This window comes from Lissotriton helveticus, chromosome 6 (assembly GCF_964261635.1).
Source record: "Lissotriton helveticus chromosome 6, aLisHel1.1, whole genome shotgun sequence".
Lineage (NCBI taxonomy): Eukaryota > Metazoa > Chordata > Amphibia > Caudata > Salamandridae > Lissotriton > Lissotriton helveticus.
This window is the reverse complement of record NC_136067.1, coordinates 439592473-439608759: the sequence shown is the minus strand read 5'-3', so window position 1 is coordinate 439608759 and position 16287 is coordinate 439592473. Positions and strand designations below refer to the sequence as shown.

The following is a 16287-nucleotide window of genomic DNA, read 5'->3' as shown; positions in this document are numbered from 1 at the left end:
TCCCCACAGTGCATTCATATCTGGATGTACAGTGACAGCCGCCAAGCCACCGGCAACAACGCCATTGAGTGCTAGGGGCGGATCTCAGCACTGGAATCTGCATGGAAAGACGTGTGAGATGGTAAATAACACTTCTTTCTATCCCCCTGCAAAAAACGTGAGATTGAAACTATCGCGGAAGCGTTTTAGAAGAAAATACAAAATGTAGTCTCTCTAATCTCACAATGTCTCTGCAACCGTATTCATCGTTTTACTATTCTTTAAATTTAGAACTCTGCATTTGTTTTTAAGCGCTTTTGTTTCTTTTACAAATCATGCCCAGAGGCCAATCATTTTCTTTACAAGGGATTAGACTTTTCACTCGTAAGTTTTTATCGAGTGAGTACATTTTTAATAATAAAAAGCAGCTTGTGCACAATACATGCATTTGCCTATCTACCCAAAGAGTGTTTTCTCAGTGTTGGTTGGAGGACTACTGCAAACTTACTGAGTTGTTTTGTGTTACTTTCCTCCACCAGGGCTGCGATTTCTCTCCCGAGTGATCCGTAGTTGGGTCACCAGTGTCATCTTAGCCGGGTCCTACTGGTTTGCAGCGGGCCTGTGGTAGTCCTCATGCTCACTATCTCTACCAGGGCTCAACAATTTCGCACCATTTTTTGCTGGCTGGAATCACCCTCTATAACTCCAGCAATGTTATCTCTTGTTTCAGTTTTTATATTGTTTCTAAGTGTTTATTACTGTCATTTTGTCGTTTGTCTGGTATTGAAAACAAAAGAAAAACTAATGTAGTCTTTGTTTTTCTGGATGTTTAAAATATGCATTTTTTAAAGCACTGAGTGGTATAATTAGGTAATGAGCTAATTGTATATTTTTCATGGTCCAGGAAGTCTTTGTTAAGAAGGTAGTGGTTTAGCTTTGTTCATAGTTCAGCATTCGTGGTTTAGGAATTCGTGGTTTAGGAAGTCGTTGTTAAGGAAGTAGTGGTTTAATCATAGAACCGCTTCGCAGACCTCAGCGAAAAGCGGAGTGCATTACATACATGCAGTTGATGGTGATTTTCAGTGACAGGTGCTTGTCCGCACTGTGCAATCATTGGAAACTGCACAATGCACAGCGCAAGCGGGCACTGCTTCCTTTCATCTGCTCGAGTAGATTTTTTCTCGAGCAGCAGGTTTCTCAACGCAAAAGGACGGTTTCTCAACGCGAGCGGTTGCGACGATACGCGACCACTCGCAATGAGAAATGTTACTGCCCGCATTGAGAAATCTCACCAGGAGGTTGATTTTCCATTCTCATGCTCACAAACTTGGTGTTGTCGAGCGCGAATGAGGGATAATCTCGTTGGGAGGTTCAATTATAAAGTGGAGACTGTTGGTATTTGAGTAGCAGTAGTTTAGGAGGGGGGTCCTGGTGTCATGGTAATTCCTGTCAATGCCTTTTACAGTTTGGTGCAAGGCTCCATCCACATAACAGAGCCTTGCACAAATGTTTTTTATTTTTAATTTTCAAAAAGAAAATTCCAAAGCAGGATTTTTTTTTTTTATTAAAATAAAAATGCTCCCCTTGAACATGAGAGTCTTCGCTCATGGCGAGCAAAGCATTTAGCAGTTTTCACTGCCCAGTATCGCCAGGGTTTTCCTGGCAGTGACAGGCAGGACAAACTCGCTCCTATTTCAGCCCATCTAAATCAGGTGGGTGCCATCTCTAATGACTCTTACTCCACTGGGCCTACACATGGGTTTAATACAACAGACAAAGTACTCTCCACTGTCTATCTTCTGCATATAACTTAGACGAGGCACAATTATCTTTGCATTACTCCGTCACCATTGTAACAGAGCATGACAAGCCCAAGATATAAATCTGGTCCTAAGGCGGAAGGTAGAAATCTTGACTAGGTGAAATTGCCAAAAGTATCCAGCTGGTGAGAGGACTTCCTTGTGCATAAAATACAAATGCTCCTGCTTGGATATTTTTCTGCCAACACCCATGGCTTCACCTAGACCTCAATGCTGATGTGGATCCCTCCTCAGATAAACCCTGCTGTCTTGCCCATCTGAAGGATTTTGCCTTCCATTTTTTAGACTAAAGAAAGTTTATATTTTAATGGACAGCACGCTGTTCTATTAATTAAGTAGATTGGGGAGAGGAGTTGGCCTAACGGCTAGGGCGCTCGACCTCGGACCTGGAGGAACTGGGTTCGAGTCTTGGTAACGACGCCAAACATCCTGTGATTCTGGGCAAATCACTTAATCTCCCTGTGCCTAAAATGAATGTGTGTCCGTCCTCATGTAACGTAACTGGTGCTATGTAAAGCGCTCTGGTACCCGATTCGGTTTGGGTCTAGTTCGCGCTAGATAAAACTCTGCAAAAAAAAAAAAAAAGATTGCTCTGCCCCCCTGGTGGAGGGATCACCCACAGAGTTTATAAATGACTGCCAGGCTGGTGGTAATTTATAATGCACTGAAAGGAACTGCCTTCATGGAGGATCCTGTCAGAGCTCTTGGCTGTCTGGTGCAGGGCTCCATTAACATTACAGAGCTTTGCACCAAATGGTTTACTTTTCTATTTTCAAAAAGAAAATCCAGAAACATAATTTCTTTTTGAAAAGAAAAGGAAAATGACCCCCTTTACCTTGGGAGTCATCTCCTATGGTGAGGGAAGCATTATTCCTTTTTTACTGTTCCTCAATACTAGGATTTGCCTGGTGGTGACGGAAAGCTTAAAAAATGGCTATATGTCTGCTCATCCTAATTTGGTGGGCTAACATCTAGCCATTTCTCTGATGGCCCTTACTCCATTGGGTCGTGGGAGAGGTTTGGCTATGGCACTGACAGAGTAGTCACCATCATAGCCAAAGCTATTGTCCACCCGTATTGGGCCATTATCTTGGCAGTAAGCATACTCTTCTGTCCCCTGGAAACATAACCTCTGTCAATGTTTGAAATAAGTAGCAATAAGGTAAAAGTAAATCTAAAATTAGATCATCTAAAATAGCCTACTGATAACTAACACAATCAACATTCTTTACAACAACATTTAAAAAAGACATTACATTATCAAACCTGCAATATTCTGCATCACGATATTCTAGTAACAATACTTGTGTCTCATGATTTTTTAGAGACAATGTTAATGTTGTTCCATTTATTTTGATTAGTGTGGACTGTTATATTTTGATGCTGCCTGTATTTTGATGCTGCACCTAACCTCAAATAACACCATTGTTTTGGGTATCGACAAATATATATTTTTGTAATTTATATTTTAATGCATTACAATGTAAAGTTTGTGTGGTCTTTCACATTGGCAGGTGCATTTAATGCGCAATTCAGGTGATGAAGTTACACTTACTGTTCAGTATCTTCGAGAAGCTCCATCATTTCTGAAGCTGCCTTTAGGTAAGAACTTTTTGGAAGCAATTCCATTAGCAATTATTGTGTTTAATCCACATGAAAGAGTATAAATAAAATGAACAAATCAATTCTCAAAAATGGTCAACGAAAGGCAGTGAATGCCTTTTATAAATTTTACAAGAAAGTGAACCTACAAAATAAAAAAAAGAACAACAGTCCTGCAAACAGTAGGATTTGCTGGGTTTCAGCTCAGAAAAAAACTAGTGTGAAAAAGCTCCAATAAAATATTTGGGGTGGGGGGGCATGATTTCACCTGCAGATATAGTTTTGTCAAGTTGACTGAATGGTAGTATTGTAGTTTACCATGGACACACAATTTTGTTAGTGATTATATATTTCACGTGCCCCTGTTTATATGGCTTTAGTTATATATTACAACTCTTGATATGGGGATATTTTGAGAAAAAATGCCTTTCAGGGAAGTGGAGCTAGAAATTAATTAGTGAAAAAGATATGTAGGCAAAAATACATTTTTAAACAGCAAACATCATTTGTAAACATGGTGTGCAATATAATCATAAAACAGACAAAAGTGTACTTTAATGTAACTAGCTTTTTACAGCAGAATATTTTTGTGAATGTGAGAATTTTACAATTGTTTGTCATAATCTCTATACCTCATTGATTTATTTGTTTATCACAATGCGAGGATTGTGGACAAATAAAATGGAATAATGTGTCTTCCTTTTATACAGGATAAAAATTGCAGGTGTGATGAATACATACATATTATGGTTCTCTATGAAGCAATTGTGATGTCAGATATTAGCATGCAAACATATGCTTTCATACATATGTATTTACATTTAAAACATTGAGGCTTATTTACAGCACCTCAACTACTATTTTCACAATTCTATGGCTGAATATCTTCACTGGTCCTATGTATTTTGTGTGAAGATCTCCACACTGTTGGCGGTGACCTCCACAAGGATGCAGAAAATTATTATTAGCAATTTTACTCTTTTAAGTTTGGTTATAGTAGTTTCCAATACCTCATTTCAGAATCCTACATCTAGGTGTAAATCTACATAAAGAAATGGGGAGAGTTACACAAAGGTGTCGGCACTGACCTCCACACAAAGAGATGTACACATACAAACTTGCCTTTTTGAGTAGGGCCTAATATTTATAGGAATGCTTGTCAAATTTGATGTATTCCAATGTTGAAGAGATGAGATTAAAAAGCTGTTTTAAGCATGTGTAGGGAAGGGATGTGCCTGACACGAGGCGTCAGGGTATTCAAGCTCATGCAGTGGAGCCTGCTAAGTGAGAAGAAGCCTGATGGAGCACTAGATTTTTGTAATACCCGCAGAGGTAAACATGAGCACATGTGCTAGCCGGGGATTAAAATGAGACGGAGTCAGTGAGATAAGAGCATGATGGAGATATCATGTACTTATTTGTTAGTCAAGATCAGAAGCTTTGCCTCTACTCTTAGAAGTTGGAGAACTGGCTAACTATTGTTAGCATACACTATTTAAAAAATGACATATAGGAAAGTGTTTTTATTTTGTGAATGAAAATTATATATTTTAAAGCATACAAGAAGCCTATTGCAATGATGGAATATACAATTAGTGTCCTGATTTGTACCTTTGTAGTGAGGAATGGGATACATGTATATATGTATGTATTGATCAAAAATCATCTTTGCAGCCTCTCCTTTTTGCTCTTCACCATTGATGCATCAAGCACAGCAGCACAGCCAGGTTTTGTAGAATCCTTCTTTTTTTAGTAAGTATCACCACCAGGTGCAGACATTTGACCAATGTGTTTGAGCCAAAGCCTTTAACAGGTTCATAGAGTTTTCAAAGTGCAGATTGTACTTTTAAAGGTACAAGTCCCTTATCTCCACCATCATTTAAAAAACAGTGACTAAACTGCTGCATTCTTTTCAGTTATGTCACAATGTTTCTGATAGTAAGCGAAAAAGATAATTGTATATTTCACTATTGTGGATCTCAGATAGTCCAATGCAAAATTCCTTGAATGTTCTATTAAGTCACAGTTTATATTCAAATCTTTACTTTTTCGTTTCTTTCTTTTCATCTGTTCATTTTTTTATGTTGTTTCAACGTTTCCTCTACATTTATGGTATGGTATACATCTTATTACTAAAAAGAAAAGAAATGCAGGTAACAATAAGCTTAATATAAGAAATGGTAAGGAAATTTCTAAAAAGCAATTTGATTGTAAGCATCTTCACTCTTCTGTACTACATTGCATATATATCTCTCTCAAGAGACAATTCTAAGCATTCAATTTACTATGGGACTGGTTTAAGCTATTGATATAAATATGAGATTATATAAATACATGAGTATATAAATATGTAACATATATATACAGATATAAAAATATATTACAATCTGTGCAAAAAAGCTTGTGCAGAAGATCTTGTGCAAGAAAGTGCCAGCAGATCTTTTTCTATTAGGTTTCTAGACCCACATACTATTGTGAGGAGATTTTATTCTTGGTAGCATTCTTGATCATCAGTGCAAATTAGTAAACAGTACTTAACTATTAATTATTTTCCCATCAAAACAATGTTTTCTCCTCTTCTTAGCAGAGAGTAATATGCCGAACTGTGGCTAACATCCTTTTACTAAATAAGTGCGACTTGATTTTTCAAGAATTCCATTGTTCTGTACAGATAATGCTCTTTCTCCAAAGCAGTCCTTTGTGCTTATCTTCATCAGTATTCTTATGTGCAAAAATGCATTTTGGAATTGTGCAGAAAAGATCCCAACTTCATACCTATGTGGAAAAGATCCTATGGTTAGATATTTTCATTTTAAACAGATGGTTCTTCTAAGTAGAACCACAATCCTCTCCGCAGATTTGCCTATAAAATTATACATTAGCCAATTTTCCCATAAATATAATGATTAACCTCAAGATCAAAGTAGACCATCGAGTGAAGAGATAAATTATAGAAAAGAAAAAAAAATGGGGGAATTATCTATTTCAAGTCATAAATCTCTACATTCCCCACCCTCCTATCATAGAAACTTTGTAAAAATGAGAGTGAGTACAGGAATAGCTCAAAAATGCTTCCTCATATTATATATCTTCTCTATCTTCTCTATTGTTAGTCACTGTGTCTTCCATGGGTTCATGTGTGCAAACTTTTGAGAAAATAGTTTCTAGGCAATCACCTAAAATTCCTCTATTTTTCTTTTTACAGTGCTCATGATATGAGAAAAGAGGGGTATTGAAAAACCTTTTTCCATCATATATACATATACTTCTAAATGAATGTGCAAATCTGCATCAGTATTCAGTCCATGAGGAATTTCTGTGCCCATCAATATTATAATTTTTGATTCTTCTCATCAAAGTTCCAGTTCTCTGTTTCCTCCTTTTGTTTTTTAATGATATGTTTTACTCCATAGCATGTCACGTTCCCTGCTTTCCCTTCATGAAACTCCATTAACTTGGATGTTCAGAAAGTTTCCAATAATGGTGTTTGTTGTTCATTGTCTTATGGCCTCTGCCATATATTTTTCCCGAGTTAGGATTACGATATTTCTTTCCTTATCACTAGATTCATTCATTCAAAGAACTTTATTGCGGATATTTTAGAACCATAAAAGCACGAGTCATAAAAACAATTTCTACATTTGGAATTTCGAGCATAATACATTCATCTAATTAATATATAAAAATCATTAGAAATGATATAGAAGTCATTGATATTGGTAAAACATCTTAAAATATAAATAAGTCACCTACAAATTTGTAATCATCACCCTGGTCTTCCCGATCCCATAGTAGTTAACACTTGTTCTAGACCTTACTACACCAGATAATAAATACTCAATATATCAGTAATAGGATAGCCGGTTGGAAATACCATTACTAAACCTGGTCCAGTTTTAGCAAATTTCTGCGGATTAGCCACATGAAGTGCAGGAACTTGGCTATAGAAGCCATATAAACTGGATTGGTATCTGTTGTTAAGATCCTGTAAAAATCAGGATAATGCCTGATACCCGTGTTCCTGCACATTTGTATTAACCATTTCTGCCTAGGTTTTTTATATGCCACACAGAAGAGAACTACATGAACTGCTGTTTCCTCTTCTAGTAGGCATCCAGGGCAGAGGCGATTTGGGGTACTCGCCCACTTGCCAGTTATTGCAAGCAGTGGAAGGGTACCATATCTTAACTGAAGAAAAAGCTTTTTGGCCAGGATCGGCTGAATAGTATCAATCACCAGTTCAAATTCATAATGGGATTTAAAATCAAGGAACCCATATGTAAGACTTTTGGTCATAACAGTCCTAAAAATCTCCATCAGCCTAAACTCTTTGAGTGCAATTTTCAAAGCTTTTTTTGTTGTCTCCCGACATGAACCTTCCGGATTTAGCCAGAGGTTTTTCATGCCTATTGCGCAGAAAGAGTGTCTTATAAAGGCTAACCAAGGTAAACTACCTGCCCCTAATGTTATCATTACAGCTCTCAATTCTTCCCTGTAGCTAACTAGCTCGGGAGTGGACCACAACCGTCGCCAATAAAGCAATGGGCGTGTTGCAATAACATCAGCAATTGGTAGGATGTTGAGGTCCATTCTAAGCGGTAATAATGGGGTATTTATTGGGAGGGTTAGGATTTGTCTTACGAAGTTATTTTCTGTTAGTGTGAGGGTGCTAGCAGGTCTATGCCCCCACAGTTCCGCCCCATAGAGCGATGCTGCCCTGGCTTGCACTTTATAGATTTCCATAGGGGGGGGCGATGGTTTTAACGGCACAATTCTTTCGAACTTTCAGGATTACCCCCATGGCCTGCTTCAATCTCAGATTAGCCTTTTCAATCTGCGGGCCCCACCCCATTTTATCATTCAACGTAAGTCCTAGATAGTCAAAGACAGAAACCCCCTCCAGGGGTATGCTTCCATAATTGGATGGGGACAGTTAATAGAGCTGGCATTAAACACCATATATTTGGTTTTATTGATATTGACCACAAGATTTCTTTTTGTGCAAAACTGGCAAAATGCGTTTAACACTTGCTGCATGCCCATAGATGACTTTGAGAGCAGCAGCGTGTCATCCGCAAACATAAGTGCGGGAAAACTGCGAGATGCCAGTTTCGGGCAGTCTATATCCTTGGTGGCGAGAAGGTCACCCACCAGCCCGTTTAAAAAAGAGAAAAGAGGGTTGGCGCGAGCACACAGCCCTGCCTAACCCCCTTTTCTACTGGAAATGGGGCCGTCAGTTGGCCATTCCTTCCATACCTTACCCTCGCAAAGGTACCATCATGTAACAATTTAAGGTGGTGACACAGATATGGTGGGACCCCCATGGCCAGCAAGATACTCCAAAGCTGGTTACGGTCCACAATGTCAAATGCCGACTTTAAATCTACAAAGGTTATGTATAAACTTCCACCTCCCAGCACTACTTGCTTCCAATGGATAAGCTGTAGCCTGAATAGCTGATCCATTGTTGATGTCTTGGCCCTAAAGCCTGCTTTAAGCGGAGTTAAAATGTCTTGCTCCCCATCCCATCTTGCAACCGTTGAAGTAGGACCCTAGCATAGATCTTTTGGGATACATCAATGAGGCTGATTGGCCTGTAGTTTGCCGGGTCCAAGGGCGGGTAAATAGGTATAATCTCTGCCCCCGCCCAGTTGCTGGGGGCTGGGAGACCCCTTAAGATTGCATTAAATAAAAGTTGTAAATAAGGCACCCACACTCCTTGTTCCTCTCTATACAAGTCGCCGGGAATCCTATCCAAGCTGGGCGCTTTATTCCTTTAGACCTTAGCTAGGGCCTGGTGTACCTCAGCAATTGTACAGGGAGGTATATACCATGTGGGATCAGAGATTAAAATATTACCTGGGGACTCACTTGCTTCCACTGAGTGGTTAGAATATAAATCTTTGAAGCATAAGCACCATGCTTCTTCACAGATATTTGGATCGATGGTAGATTTACCCTCAGGCTTCCCGGTATGTACCAGGTTCCAGAAGGTTTTAGCATCCTTTTCATCTAACGCAGCCTTAATACTCTGCCATCTTTCTGTTTCCCACTCTTTTTTGCGTAAAAAACATTTTTAAAAGCTATCCTAGTTTCCTTAATACGTAAACGATTACCCTCCTTAAGAGCTGTCATGAGAGAGTTCTTCGCTGCTCTACATCCCCTAATAAACCATGGGTTCTTATCGCCATGTTGTTTCCTCAAGGCCTAGAATTAAAGAAGAAATTGGCCAGGATTAGAACTATTTCCTGGTGGATTTCTCCCAGATCCCCCATGGTGGCATTATTAGTGGAAGTTTCTGAAACAAGGCTAACCTTTTCTATTGATGGAATTATACTTTTGTACATTCTTGCCATTGTTTCAGTCGATTGAGTGATTTTAACCCAGCGAATACGTCTTCCTATGGCCCCGACTCTGAGCTCGATACCATTGGAGTTTTCAGAGCCTTGATCTACATCACTTGGGCCAATATCTAGAAGGGTAACCAAAGGGTTGTGATCGCTTTCAATGCATTTCACAATACTAAAATCTCGAACTTTTTGCCAGAGATCTGTACTTATTAAAAAATAATCAATTGTCGAAGTCTGGCCTGCTCTCTCAAAAGTCGGTTGGCCTGGATTGTCATTAGGGAAGCGCCCATTACAAGCCCTTATAGAGAATGTTAGTGTGAGTGAAATCATTTGAAGCACCACTGTGGTCCATCCCTTAGTCGGATATATGTTTGGGGGTGGAACTGACCAAACTGCATCCTCATCTGCAGTAATAGGTTGTAAAGTGCCAATGATGGGGTTCATAATGACAGTTGAAGTCCCCACCAATTAGGAGATCAACGTCACCTGGAAGAGTTGTCAGAAAACTATTTAAAGATTCCAGAGTGGAGGAGGTCCCTCCGTATTGTACTGGACGGGAGTAAATATTAATAAGTGCCAGTTTTACATCGTTCCTAGTTGACAAGAGAATACAGATAATATCGGGGCAATGCGTGTCCATCCTCCTAATCCCCAGACCAAGATGTATTCCCACCCATATACATAATCGCCATGATGGTCTGCCTTTTGGTCCCTTAACAGCACGGACGTGGTATGTAACATACCCCACTCTATGTACAGGTGTTATACTCTAGGTCTCTTGGAGTAGGTAGATTCCATGTAAATCAATAAAATCTCCCCAGTCCGGGAGGTCAAGTTTGGACACAAGACCCGCGATATTCCAGGACAGAATTTTAATACCATCCTTAACATCCTCTCTGGGGGTCCCTGTGTTAACAATGGGCCTTATAGACGCATGTCCACCTCCCTCATCCGGGCTAGGTGGATGGTATAATTGGGCCTCTAGATTTGTAATCGGTAACCTGGGGGAATAAAATCTGTCCCTTGTTGGATATTGATTAATACCTGTTTTCTCCAATCCTGGGTTTTCTTGCGCCATCCTCCCAAGGGGCCCTTGGATTACTTCCACCAGTTCCCCGACCGCAGTAATAACCTGATTGGGCTCAGCTAGAGTCAGTCAATCTATTGAGTCCAATCGTGCGAATCTGTTTTGCAGAGGTATATAGAATTGGTTAATCCCATTTGGGCATGTTGATCTACTAGGGTGGTGGCCCCTCCTATCTCTTGCCAACTCAAAATTCCTTAGATCACCTATTGGGTCTGGGGGTATGTAGAAGTAACTCAAATCCCTCGCTTGTATATGGGATTGTTGGTCAACCGATTCACCCTAACAAACGTGTTCAGCAACCCTCGGGTCATTGAAATTAACAACGATGCAGTCCCCTGTGGTATTTTTCTTCTTTGGACCCACCCAGTCCACCCTTCTTACAAATTGAATTTTAGACTTGATTTTATGGGGGAGAGGTCTGTTCACATTTAGCCAGTGCATAGATTGCCCTGGCATGAGTTTTGGGACTCCTGTTAGTACAGTGACATAGGGTGAACACTCGGGCGGCAGGTCTAGATGTTGAAATTGGCTATCTGTGGCATTCCCATTCTGTCTTTCCTTGGGGACCCTAGTGTTTGGCTGGGGCTCAAACTGTCCCTGGTGTTCTCTATTACTATTACGAGGGCCACCCTGCCGCTCAATAGTTGAAGGACCTGATGACGAAAGTGTGCCAGGCCTCATTGTTTGGTTAGCACTTGAATTACGGCCCACTCTCACAATTGGTGTTGAATTAGAGCCTTCCATTACTGGAGGCACTACGGGCTCTCCTCCACTCCCCACCCTCGCAGTATCGGTATCAAGCCCTCCAACAGCCATATTACTCTTCACGGCATTAACAACAAGGCTCATCGATTACTCAAGCTCCACAAGCCTACTCTCAATTGACATGAGTCTCGATAGTATGGGGTCCAGGGACTGTTTCACCAAGGTTCCTGTTTGGTCCAAATGTTCTTTTATAGACACTGACAGTCCGCTCCCAGGCCCATTTTTTGGGGCGTCAGGGGTTCGTGGTAATTGCTCTTCAATAAGTTCAGAGCCACCAGATTTGTTTTCACCCTGGTTGCTCAATTTGGGAATTTTCGAGTTCCTCCCCTTCTTCTGGTATCCCCCTTGCTTCCTTTTGGATGTTGGAGCCTGTGCACAGTCCTTCAAGGTAGGGGGCTGGTTGTGGACCATGGCCTTACATGATGTAATATTATTAGAAGTACTTTGCAAGGATCCACTTCCAAAACCTCCTTATCTTTAGTTAGACAGTCCACCTGTTGGTTCCCCGGAATAAGCAACGTGGATGTAAGAGACGCGGGGGACCGGGAGGCTCTTGGTGGAGCACTAGCCTGCATGATTTCCCCTAAAGACGACCTCTTAGCGAACACAGGGTCCAGAGAGAGTCTGCGTTCCGTGATTTCTCTTTCATGGGCTAAGACAGATGATGCCCTCATAATAAATTGGTCTAGAGTACCCACAACATAGCCAGCGCCGGTCACTTTCCTAAATCTCCCCTCCCGAGTTGCCATATCCACGCTGAGTTTGTCAAAAATAGCAGTTTACAAACAACAAGATAAAAAGGATGAGCAAAAGACCACTTACTGGGGAGGAGTAGTAGTTAGTGCAATTCACTGGCTGGATCTTAGGGAGGGGCCCAGGCCAGCCTCTCACAATCTCGAACGGGTTCAAACGGGCCCGCCCTGGGCCCGGGCTTCGCCCGGTGTCGCCCGCGTGCGTCCCGTGACGCGGGAATCCCAGCTGTCTTTTCTGCGCCGCCTGGCGCGAAATCGTCGTGTGCGGCGTCCGGCCGCAAGGATACCTGGGGGATGTAGTCCCCCCTCGGCGGCCGCGCACTGTGTTCTAAAAATGCAGCAGGGGACCCTTGGCTGGCGTCCCGAGGCTCCGAAAATTGAAGGTGGCCCAGTTCAAAGGTGGGCGTCCTGGTAAGTTTCCAATGCCCAGAGTTAAAGCAGCACCATTATCACTAGATTCTATAATTATATTTTCATCCTGTTGTAAATTGATCAAAGCTTCACATTCTTTGCCCGTTATGTTTTTATGGGGGTTCATTTTATTTTTCTTATTTTTCTTTCCTGTGGATGATATTTTTGTCAGTTATTCTACCATAACTTCATGAAATAAATTAATTTTATTTCCTGTAGGAAGCTGTGGAGAAAGTTTGATTTTAGTTTTACTCCACTCTCCGGAGCAACATCTGTTGGAATTTCCAGAAGTTCATTTAGAGCAATTTCTGACATGTTGTCAGTGTTGTCAATGACAGTATGTATCCCTGATGCCTCTATTTCCATACTCTCTAATGCTTGTAATGGAGTAAGTTCTTTAGCTGTTATCTCAGTAAGCATGTGTTTTATTATTATGTTGTTTTCTTGTTGTTCCTTTTGTGCATATTATTTCTTTAATATAATTTTCCAGATATATTTGTAGAGATCAATTCTGGCATTGACAAGGTTAAATCTCAATGTGGGGCAGAAGGTCAATCCTTTTTTTTATATGATTTTCATTCAAGCATTTGGGGGAGGTGTGAATGATGAGAGTGGTGGCTTCTTCCAAATACTCTTATTATTCTTTTTTGTTTTGTGTTCCTCGTCCTCTTTTTGCTCTCTTTTGATCTTCATTTGGGGGGATTTATTGTGTTTGTTCATTCTCCCTCTTCTTCTCTGTCTGGTGTTCATTTGATACTGTCTCATCGTGCCTGAAAAATCCAGTCAGGGGTGCACGCCTGTGAGCTCTTCGTCCCCTGAATTAACTTCGGAGCTTTCTACACTGGAAGCAGCTGATATTGACCTCATCATTTTGGTGTTTGCAGTTTGCCTGGAGTAAAGATGATTGAATCTCTTTACAAAGGTGTAAATCCTATCCACGGCATAATCTCTTTTCTAATGATTGAACTTCTTTGCTTTCTTTTGTTCTAACTCCTGTTCATATTTCTCCAGTTTTTTCTCCATGTTAATTAAAACATTGTTTATTTCTTCGTCTTCTTGGGAGTTCTCTATGGCTGATTCAAGTTCTTTGATTTTTCCAACAGCCTTTTATGAAGTTCTTTCAACGTGTATAATTAAGTTTCCCATATGTGTATGTGAAAATTCAGTGGTATCCTCACTGTTTAGTTAGGTTTTTTTTTGCCCTCTGTTTTGCCTTTCTTGCTGATTTTTCTGCCCACTGTTGTGTCCTCTTGTGCTGTTCTGCCCTTCCTGCTAATTTTTCTACCTACTGTTTTGCCTTTTATGATTGTTTTTCGGTCCTCTGTTTTGTCTTTTCTGCTCGTTTTTCTACCCTCTGTTTTGCATTTGATGCTTGTTTTTCTTACCTTTTTTTCCCTTGTTATTTTTTTTCTCCCTCTATACTGGGGGAGAGGGGCTGCCATAATTTCAGTGGGGAAGGGGGGACATGCAGCCCACCTCCCTGGGCTGTTTTAGGCCTGGGGGACCCCATCCACTGGTTGCCATGTTCCCCTCATTGCCCTTGAGCCTACCCAGGGCACCTAGTTTGCAATGGGACTCCAGGGAGAGCCTCACGGTCCCCCTGGTCCCAGCCAGCTCCCCAGGTCCTGCGGGAGCCGCATTGCTGCCTCATGCAGGGAACTGCAGGAAAATCAGCTGCATGCATGCATGCAATACTTTCATCTATTTTCCTGCCCAGATAGTTGCGGACAGGGAAAGAAATTAAGCCTCCAGCTGGTGGGTGCACTTTCACAGCTTCCGCCTATTGGAACTGGACTGTTTACTTTTGCTTGGTGAGAGCTACCAGTTCCTACCACCAAAAGCAAGAAGCTATGTCCGGGGTGGGCACCTTGGGACATAACAGGAGCCGGCCCTGGGGCTTAGTGGTCCCCAGGGCTATATATGGCTCCAGCTTAGGTGATACATGACCTTCCTCATTTGTTGTTCATCTGCTTGCCCAGGGGAGGTGGTGGTCCCCAGGCCTGTATATGCACCGAGAGGGGGCCCCCCCACTCTCTTTAAAATGTAATTTTGGCCTTGGGAGGTGGTAGTCACCAGAGATTGCAGGAAGGGTACTGTGCAGCCCCCCCTCCTTTAATTATGTAAAGCCTTGGGGAGGTGGTGGTTTCCAGGGCTGTGTAGGTGGATGCACACAGCCCCCCTCCAACATTAATGAGGAGCCCGTGGATGTGGAGGTCCATGAGACACAATGAGCCTCAGGAGGGTGGCCCTGTGTGCCCCATCCTTTTTTTTAGAAAATGCCCCCGGGACCTGACCAACCTGTAGGCTCTTTTCAAAACAAGTGCTGGAGCCCGCACTTGTTTTTTAAAAAGTTTTGTTCCCCAAATTTCGTGAATTTGCGGTCATTCTTTTTTATTCAAATGTGTTTTGCCCTCCCGGGGTCCCCTTTGGGCCTCAAGGTTTGTGGGTCCGGGTATTCTTACTCTGCCACCGCAAGTGGCCAGTCAAAGCATATCTAGACACCATCAGTCCAGATTTACTTATTGTTTTTTAACCACTATATAACCACACTGAGCCCGTCTTTAACTACAGAAAAAAGTTACACCAAGTGACAAAAAGCACACTTTCTGAGTTTTATTATAACTTTTTACCAGATTTGGTGTACTTCTGTTCAGCTGTATTTCTGTGTCAACAGCAGAATTTTCCTATGGAAAATCAATGTTTTTGAAAACCCTTATTTTTTTGTTTGACAGATCACCCCAGGTGGATGGGATGGATGAATATTTTGGGAACATTTTGTGCAGATTAGTCAAATAGATTCATAGTTATTAGTAAAACAAAAAAAGTTCTTCCTATTGAAATTCTCTCCTAACAAAAACTACAAAGTGGAAACATCACTGTGAAACAAATGAGTGTAGCTGTTATTGATGTCTATATCTCCTAAGCAACATTACATAATAGGACTTCTAGTTTTTTACAATTAAATGTTTCATTATCCGTCAGATTTCAGTGAAAATATAGCATGTTAATGTAAAGCAAAGTAACACTAGTACAAGATAGTATGTCACATCATGTATTAAAAATCACTGTTTCGGTGAGTTGTGGCTCAGTATTCCACTCTAATTAAACCCTCCCGTGACTTTGTAAACAATTTCATGTTAACATGTTAATTGGAAATATTTTTTTTTATTAAAGCAGAACAAAGAGCAAGATTGCCAAAAAAACAGCTATCATATAAATAATTAAAAGTACAGCATATACAAAATAGCATATCACAGCCAAAATTCCTAGCAGCCACCAACGCCGAACCATGGCAAACTACTTATAAAAAAAACAAGTATTCCCATCGGTAAGTGCAGTACATTTATAACTACCCTACATTGTGCAATTTCAAAATGGTCTAAAAAAACATGTTTTTTTCCATCAGGTTACAATACTATAACTTTACCAGCCAGATTTAAAAAAAAATCATCTAGCATCATAAGTAATGGATCTTCAAAGAGCAAATACAGCTAGCAACATAGTAATTACTCATATACCAC

The 16287-nt window shown here is 40.9% G+C and overlaps 1 protein-coding gene across 1 annotated transcript in view; it reads left to right on the top strand.

Annotated features, from left to right (window-relative positions):
• The window catches only part of SNTG2 (syntrophin gamma 2), a 1262328-nt gene that overhangs the window by 432844 nt on the left and 813197 nt on the right, over window positions 1-16287 (top strand). The window contains exon 7 of the mRNA XM_078647499.1: window positions 3314-3401. Coding sequence (XP_078503625.1) covers window positions 3314-3401 — 88 coding nt within the window. The remainder of the gene's footprint in view (window positions 1-3313; window positions 3402-16287) is intronic.